This window comes from Diadema antillarum, unplaced genomic scaffold (assembly GCF_040938485.1).
Source record: "Diadema antillarum isolate AM-2024a unplaced genomic scaffold, OU_Dant_1.0 scf00000006, whole genome shotgun sequence".
NCBI classification, from domain to species: domain Eukaryota; kingdom Metazoa; phylum Echinodermata; class Echinoidea; order Diadematoida; family Diadematidae; genus Diadema; species Diadema antillarum.
The window spans coordinates 1691370-1701039 of NW_027270895.1; the positions used below are offsets into that span (position 1 = coordinate 1691370).

The 9670-nt window shown below is 39.1% G+C and overlaps 1 protein-coding gene across 1 annotated transcript; it reads right to left on the bottom strand.

Annotated features, from left to right (window-relative positions):
- Nucleotides 1-982: 982 nt before the first annotated feature.
- On the bottom strand, nt 983-9411 carry LOC139715692 (coagulation factor XIII B chain-like). The gene is made up of 8 exons (XM_071627245.1): nt 9390-9411; nt 8173-8358; nt 6926-7111; nt 6301-6468; nt 5197-5373; nt 3967-4143; nt 2741-3211; nt 983-1197 (listed from the first exon to the last, which is right to left on the bottom strand). The coding sequence occupies exons 1-8, from the start codon at nt 9409-9411 to the stop codon at nt 983-985; spliced, it is 1602 nt and encodes a 533-aa protein (XP_071483346.1).
- Between the last annotated feature and the right edge of the window lie 259 nt (nt 9412-9670).

Sequence of the window (9670 nt, forward strand, 5' to 3'; positions counted from 1 at the left end):
ATTCAATATCACTGTTTCTTGTGCTCTTGAAGTCTGGAATACATGAGGCAAACTAAACTGCTCGTATTAGGTTGTTAGGTACGAATTGAATTGATTGAAAACAAATTACAATTTGATTTCAAACCAGCCGTCAACAAGGGCAAGGCGAATTACAAATACGAACATTCATTCATTTTGACTGAAGTCAAAATGGGGGTACAATTTGTAAATAACGCTCGGTGGCCATGGTGGCATAATATACGAGAACAAATAAATTCCTTCTCCCTTTTCCCCTTCTTTCCAAGGTTCATCTATAACGTCACGTAATCACGGGAATGCTTGCATAATAGAAACTGCAACCCTTATAGACCTTGTGAGATAATTCTAGAAAAGAAAAGAACTCAAGTGCAGACTGAAGCCTGTGTAAATCAAAGCGACATCACCTAGTTTCAGTTATATGATATATAACACCACAAACAAAACATTTAGCCATCGTAAGTTTGTTTTTTTTTTTTTGCGTTGCCGTTATTCCTAGTGGATATAATAAATCCTTTTTTTTTCAGTGATATGATACATAACACCATGAACAGAACATTTTGCCATCGTAAGAAGGCTAATGTAACATGAAAACAACCATTAATCAACAAATCATTATAACAATAAGTAAGTTTAATCTTCTGTCATCTGACAAAAAAAAAATCCAACTTGGGGACTTAGAACTAGAAAAAAATGATATGCAGCGAGTGTATTTGATTTCTAATTTGGCAAACAACACATGGACTTGATAGCCTTTTACTATCAAAACCTAAAGGCAGACTCATGGTATCATAAAATGGCTTCAATCATCAGAAGGGCAGTAGATTATACAAGTATTAACCTATCTTACTATCTCCTTTCCATCGTTCGTATTTCTACGTACGCCTATCAGTATCATGCAGCTGAGTTGCAAAAAGTCCAACGCATCACGTGAAGGAGAGAATAAGAAATACGTTTTAAAATGAGGTCAAAGGTGAGTGTTCAAGACAGCGACTCCGTTCTCGTATGACGTCACGTCTTTTGCATTGGCGTTATTCCGACTGGGTCCCGTCTCCATCTTGTCCGTTCTCTGCTTATAGTAACCATGGCAACAGACGATGGCCAGGATGAGGTAGATGAGGAGAGCAACACTAATAGCTGTTGTTGAAGCTATGATGATCGCCTGGTCTTCATTTCTCTCACCTGATGATCACAATCACAAAGATCACAGCAAAACCATATTTGATTTGATTTGATTTGATTTATTTACATATACATGTATTCTTAAGTTGTTCATCTTTTCTGAGTAACATTATCATAATCATTGTTTACAGCTTCAAGTTTAAAAAATTATATTATAAGGGACTACCCTTATACAAGCCCTCGCGACGGTCCTTTGGAAGCTTGCGCATAAACTTTTAAGTTCTACCTTATTGGACATATCAAAAATGAAAATGAAAGCACGCATTTCCAAACACGCAGGGGCGGGGGCGCTGTACCATAGTGGATACGACTCCCTACTCTCAATTGGAGGACCGGAGTTCGATTCCTGCCTAGCGCTTACGTCCTTGGACAAGATGATTTTACCCACTATGTCCCTCTTGACGGAACAGATGTTTTTCCTAGCGACCCCAAACCCGACAAAAATGAATAAAATATAGAACGAATTAACTTGTACGGTGGGCTTGAATACATCAGGAATGTTTACTTCTAATGCATCGTTTTGTTGTTGTTGTTGTTGTTCTTCTTCTTCTTTTTGTGTTTCCTGGTGGAGTAATATTTCTCTTTCCACGTACCTAAAGTTTGAAATCGCGTGTAGTAAAAACGGTGTTTGTAGCGCTTTTGTTCTTTCTTCGGCCCGAAATGCTTTTTTTTTTCTCCATTTGCCATCCATCAAACTACTGGAGAGAGAACATGACAAGACCCTAGGAAATCATATCGAAACAATCAAGAATGGCGTTGAAAACAAACACTTCAAACTCATGCCATCTAATGAAGAGAGTTAATCTGTTGCGCTACTGCAGCCGTAATGGGTTTGACGTCTTCGACAACTACTGAGTAGTCATGAATATTTATGAAAAATAAAATGAAAAAAAAGTATTGTCACAAATCTTTCCGTTCCCAGTTGTTGTTGTTGTTTTTTTAAGAGTGCGCTTTACAGAAGAGCATCTGCTCCAACACTATTGCTCGGAAAAACTTTACTTCCTAATTGATCATGGTACTTGTATGATATCCTATATGTCATAATCATTAACATCTGCGACGTATATTTTACTCTTGAAAAGTACACTGTCACTTGTCATATTATACTACTCTTGCAAAGTATATTGTCACTTGGTATACATTTTGTGTAGGAATCTGTTCATTTCTTATTCTATGAAAAGGGAGAGTTTATGGTACCGATAGCAGGGGCGGATCCAAGAATTCCGGAAAGAGGGGGGGGGGGGGTTGCAAAGAAGTTTAGATTTTTGGTGCCACTTCCGGGTTTAACCGGCTAATGAGGGAAAAAAAAGGGGGTGGGGGGGGGGGGGGCTTTGACGGGTCTTTTCTAGTGCCACTTCTGCAGGGTTTCATGAGTTAACGCTCAGTGCGGCACCCCCCCCCCCCCCCCACCTCCCTTGATCCGCCACTATGTAGTTAATTAAGACGCTCTGCACTTGCGCAAACTGTTTTTAGTTATAAGTGATTGAAGACATTGGAAACAACATGCCCTATGATGTGATACCATTCCATTAGTAGAACCTACCAGTTGACGTCGAATCTCTTGAATCCACGTCTGCTGCTGATGTCTGCCTTGGACTTGTGGAGTGTACGGCCGTTGTGGCATCGGGAATTGTACTAAGGCGGGACGACGCTGAGTCCACCGACGATACTCCTTCCGTCATCATCGAATCCGTGTTCGTTATCGGAACAGTCACGCTAGATGCCGTCGATGACGTTGATGATGTTGAAGGCGGGGTGGTCATCGCATGCGATGTGCCGCCTGAAGACGGCTCCATCGAAATCAGCTCCGCAGAAGACGTCCGTTCTGTGGACGCGGTGGTCGTTCGCGGCTGGGTAGAAAACGTTGTCGTCTTTGATTGCGTTGATGATATAGGTTGGTCAGACGCTGTCTCCGTTGTTGGCACTATTTCCGTCGACATAACGCGTGCAGTTGTCTCTGCTGACGTAGTAATGTCAGCGCTTTGCGTTGATGGTTTGATAGTTGTTGTTATCTCTTCAATAAGAATCATGGAAATTACAAGTGAGCTTTATATTCACGGCATATTGATAGCAGATAAATGTCTTATAGTATATTGTAAAATATGAAAAAAAAAAGAAAATCACGTATAAACAATATCTTATAGTATACGTACTAGGACATTTACAAAATCAAATTGATATATACATACTTTTTTCTATTACAATATTATATCATTAATATCTTTTATTTCTATTTTTTGGTGTAGGCCAACTCATATGTGATTATGTATATCTCATAGCTGGATATTATGTATAGGCTCTATTTTCTTATGTAATATTATGCATCCTATATAGCTGGATATCATGTATTATTCAGTTTTGTTACATTTGATGTATTTTTTATTATTCATTGAGAAATCTGAAATAAATAAATGAAATGAAATGAAATGAAATGAAATGAACTATGAATCATTACTCATGTGATGGATATGAACTTTTAGGTCCTGAACTTGTATAACCCATTGTGACGAAATTTCGTAATAACCGGGTCCCTTGTAAAGGGAGAGCACCATAGTGGCTACAGTAGTAGTAGAAGAAGAAGAAGTAGTAGTAGTAGTAGAAGTAGAAGAAGAAGAAGTAGTAGTAGAAGTAGTAATAGCAGTAGTAGTAGTAGTGGTGGTGGTAGTAGCAGCAGCAGCAGTATAAGTCGTAGTATAGTAGGTTGTAGCAGTAGTAGTAGTGGAAGTAGTAGGAATTTATTCATAAATACCCACATACTCTGCTGCATACCTCGACATACTGGAGCTTGAGAGGTCCAGACCCCATTTTGACACACCGAACTCGATGTTCCGTCGGCGAGCTCGTATCCCGAGTAACAGGTAAAGTACGCGATGTCGCCGTGTTGGTAAGGTGCGGCCGCACCGTAGATCACGCCGAACGAAACAGGGCCGATATCCGGGCAGTTCGCTTGACGGAGCAAATAGAAACACATTGGAAAAAACTCCAGTTTTACTCAAGGTGGTTAATGAACGGTTGCCATGGTTAGGCCTAAAATTCGCTATTCGAAAGATTTGTTATTCCTAATTATCCGGAAATGAGATAAGGTTCGTAATTCTGAATGTTCCTTTGTAGTTTTCTAATTCTTTGATTTGTACATACTATCGTTTTTTCGGATTACCGAACCTTCGCGAACCCTATCTTATTTTCGGATATTCAAACTTTCGGAATAACGAACCTTATTTCATTTTCGGATTTGCAAATCATCGGTATAACGATCCTCACTTCATTTTCAGACGAACGAACCTTTGGAATAATGAACTTTTGGAATAACGCCACATATCTGCGGATTATTAAGGAACTCTATTTTATTTTCGGATTACAGATCATAGTGAATTTGTGTGTTTCGGAATAACAAACCTCCGGAAAAGCGAACTTTATTTTATTTTCGGATTAACAAGCCTTCGGAATAATGAGCATCACCCTGATAAACACATACTTAATGTGCAATGCCACTTTAAGTATATAATGGTTTACTATAACTCTCTCAGAACCTATCACATAAAGCCGCATTGATATTGTTTAAAATGTTGCCACAGGACAGAAAGACTAATAGCTTTCATAACGTTACACGAAACAAGCAGAACATGGAAAGCATGGTTGGCATTACCTTAATCAAACACAGGAGAATGTCATGGTACCTTTGAGTTTCACATGCTTTCCAGGAGCAGTAAGATCGTTCTATAATTAATAGTAACGACATTGTGAAGAATTTCATAGGAATTGTATTATCCACAAAAAGAATAGAACTATAATAGTGTACAATTAGATAAGAGAGTTAGGCTTTCATTCTGATCAGAACAAACATACTCTTGAAAAAAAAGTATCAACTGCTAAATTCTATCGTTTTTCTGATTACAACGAAACAGGCATTGTTAAGTTTATTTAATTTCACTTTTAACAAGTTCAGTGGTGCTAGATGTTAATGATTGTTGAATCTATGGTGAAAACAAAAGTATTTACGATAGCAAGTCAGTGGTTCGCCATTGAAGGACCCATTGTCGCAGATCAACGTCGTAGTCGAAGCGGAGCCCGCGGAAAATCCCATATCACACACGATAACGACTGCGTCGCCGTGGTTTACCGCTGTCTGCTGGACGGCGAGGTTTGAGTTGTCGATTACGGGTGGTAGACATTTACCTGACAAAGTGATGAAAACACAATTATATGAAGACTTCATGGCAAAAGGGGTTAAGTACTTTTTTAAGTAAGTCCATTATCAGAGCGAATTAAAAGCGAAATAAAGATAAATAAAAAGAAAATGAATAGAGCGAAATAAAACCTGTAACATTACACGGACTTTTAGTTATTAAAAGCATCCAATATTTCCTGAAATTGTCCTTGTCTTTAGTAGCTTCAATGACAAATATCACAATCTAACAAGAATGGAATTAGCTGTGTATTTTTTTGATGGTTTGCATGGTGAAGTAAATGAGGGAGAGGGGTTTGCAGTAACACCATGCATACGTAGTCCTTGCAGGGACCGTTGGCAGAAGAAGAGCCTAGAAAGAGATTTTTTTATTAGCTCGCTTTGTGATAAAACTTTGTATGATTACGTCGATTGCACACGGTGTGAAGACAAGTTTGGGGTGAAATAAGGTGAAGAGATTATGAACAGATTGCGTTTGAATGCATGAATCGTTTCTAATCTAGTATTCAAAAGATTAAGGAACATTTTCCTCTTTGAATAATTGCCTTCCTTTGCTTAAAAACGCAAGGATTTCACTTTACCGGGGAAACGCATGAGTTCAACTGATTACAGAATTCTTAACTTAATCGATGGTTGTTGTTTTTTTATTGGAATAACGTGGTTATTACTTGTGACAACTGAATGCACTTTTTGTCTCTGTTGTATAAAGAACTCAGAGAAATATAAACAACTTGCATATCGGCATCGATGTATATTGCGTGCCATCAGATAATAATTGTGCACGTACACGTCTGCAATCTATTCCCAGCTTAATTCATAGGCCAGTACAAAGACAGATAGGTAGCATTCATTTGTTTTCACAAAGTAGCTTCAATGAATGAGATTCCAGATTTCATTACACTTTACAGAGCAAATACCGAGGCAAATTGGAACTGATGCGGGATCCCATACGCCATCTCGACAAGTTGCAGACGACACGCCAATGAGAGTGAAATTTGGAGCGCATGCGTACGTGATCACTTCGGCGTTGAGGTACGTGCCGCCTGTGGTGGCGCTATTCTGAAATTCTGGAGCCTGGCACGACGCTACGTTCGAGAACATAAGATGGAAGTATTAATTTTGCAGATTTGGTTTTACTTGAAAACAAACGAAATGCAAACAAAAGTTATGTGAGCGATTACTTTGCAATGCGAGGGCATGGCACAATAGAGAAGCAAGCGCTTGCTCTAAAATGATTACCATTATCAATTAGCAGCAACATACAACAGGGGCGGATCCAGGAATTCAGTAAAGGGGAGGCGCCTTAACAAAAATTAAGGGGAGCGCACGCGCCACCCCATTTTTCTTTTTTAATTTCCTATGTTTTATTAAAAAAAATAAAGTGGGGGCACGCGCCCGGTGCCCCCCCCCCCCACCCCTCTCGATTTGCCACTGTAGATGATAGAGATATATATATTTTTACGACTCCTGAATCACGTCTCCAATAAACCACTGATAACACTGAAAACATTTTGACAAAGCGAGTTCGACGTTGACATTTACCTGCACACGTTGGCGTGTTGAAAGGGTTCCATATTCCGCCCGAGTCACACACGGCCTGTTGAGGACCTATGATGGAAAAATCCTCTTCGCAGTAGTAGTCTATGCGTGTGTACAGGGAGTAGAAGTCTTGGTAGGCCGTGACGTTCCCATTGACAGGAAGCTGAGGTCTCGTGCAGCCACTAGCAGCTGGAAATAACGATGATAAAGATGATGATAATGAAAGCAAAATATTATTCAGAGGGGTGAAGGTTCAGGTGGGAGTTTCATTAAAGTAGAGGGAGAGAGATTGAAGAAAGTCATACCTGAACCTTCACCCCCATGAATAACATCTTGCTTTCATTTAATATGCCTTGTCCGCCTTGGCCTACTTAACATGGCAATGTCGGTATTTCGGAGCTTGGGTATTTCTTCCAAGTTCATGGTGTCACTGCCGGCAAGTTACCCGAGATAACGCGAAAGGCAGATTGATGACAGGTTCGAGTCCCACTGGCTCCCTCTATTTTTTCCGACACGTTTCCAGAGCTGCCAACTTTTTTAGAGGCCTTTCAGTACTTTGATGGCTGAAAATCAGTAATTTGCACCATTTTTGAGTAAAAATCAGTAATCCTTAACTCTGTAATAGAATTTATCACAGACAATGATTTCTAAAATCAGTAATTTGCTTGAAACCTTCAGTATTCTTCTCCAATTTCAGTAGAAATTACTGAAAATCAGTACTAGTTGGCAGCTCTGCGTTTCTTAATTCATAGATCAGCAGTTGGGTCTTAACAAATTCCATTTGTAGAGTGAGGTAAATTGAAGAAACGCACACCCGAATGATGATAATGTTGATGAGGATGATAATGATGGTGATTTCAATGATAAAGTAGTAATGACAATATTATTGCTGAAAACAAATCACAATGCCCAAGGATGATGGCATGGAAGCTTCACCATAAGAATGCATGAACGGGGCCTCAGAACTAAACAATAAATCATGCATAAATTCTTCACAGCGAACTTATAAAGCAAGCGTCATTGATTTGGAAATACATCGCTTCATTTCTAAAATATGTGAGCCTCTATGTCATCATCCTTGTTCAGCGTATAAGTTGTTTCGGGTTTTCAGAGAATTGGTTTCTCTGCTCAAGGACCACAATGAAATCCACAAATCTATACGTAGACCTGTCGATTTATGTACCGCTACATGATATGAAATTATGACAATCGTCTGGACTTCCCCTTTAAATATCTAAACAACTACTGACCTTCACATGTTGGACCAGTGCCCAATGCCCAGTTTCCAGATTGACACTCATTGGACTGTGGACCAATTAGAGCTCCCGAGCAGCTGTACGTCACGATAGAGCCATCGCTATAGCAACCGTTTCCGCTGGGGATGTATCCACTGACTCCAGTCCCAAAGGGCGTGGCTAAAGTTGCTTCTGTGCATTCTTTAATAGTGTGGAAGCATTTGTCGAAAAAAAGGTATCACTATATGAAATTGTATGCTCATTACACTCCTTCCACATGATATATTTCTATTGTTCATCTATTGTTCACATACTTACTGTATTCAACTCAATGGATCAGCATATCATATCTTTATTTCTACAATAAAAGAGATATGAAAAGAGAGATGAGAGGTGGAGTGTGTTAGTGTGCGTGTGCGTCCAAGGGGGACTAGGGAAAAAGAGCGACAAGATCGTGAAAATGGATAAAATGGAAAGAGCAAAAATATTTTTGTATATATGTATATGTATAGAATAAATAAATAAATATATACATATATATATATATATACATACATAAATATACTATGTGTGCGTGTGTGTGTGTGTGTGTGTGTGTGTGTGTGTGTGAGTGTGTGTGCGCTCGTATGTGTGAGATCAGAAGAGCACAGGACAAGAACACAAACTTTGGAGGAAAGCGTTTATTACCAGTCCTCCAAACATGTCACTTAAACGTGGACTAATCCTGCGGGTAAATATGCACAAGTTGTGTCAGCGCTTGTTCTGCATTCTTGGCCGAAGTGTCAGGAATGTATCCTTGGTATTACACTTTCCATCGAGTTACACGACTTTCATCTATAGAGTATAGTTGAGGATAATTGGGCTCTAATACAGTAAATGAGATAAAGACAGCTAGGGGGAGAGAGAGGGAGAGAGAGAGGGGGGGGGGGAGCCTTCTTTGTGCAAGTGATAAAAACTCTACGAATATTAACGATGACACATTAGAACAACGCTTACTTATGATCAGAAAAAAATACAAAAAGAATTTAAACTAAAAGTAGGTTTTAGTGAAAACCGCACTCTCCTACGTGATGAGATACACTAACATTATGTATACATGCCGTGTGAAAGAATAAGTTCATAATACATACTCTTTAGGTACGTTATTCTTACAATGAACTCATTTTTGTGATCTCTTCATAATTCTCTACATACCACTGTATTGTTTTCTGGTATGTGGCATCATAAATTACCTTGGAATTTCCATCTAGACATGGGACACAGGATTTTACTAACACATGGTCTCATTTTTCTATCTATCTTTGCCTGATGTGCGGAATTTCAGCTTAAAGTTAAAACAAAGTTAGCAGTGCTGACTTCAAAGACACGGGTTACAAGCACACATTAATTTGTGAATCCTATTCAAAGAAGTTAGAAGGAGAAAGGCATATCAGCATAATTTTGTCAGTGTGTTTAAGTCAATCGTCGTTAGTGCACAAAAACGAAATAAGGTTCGTTATTCCGAAGGTTCGCT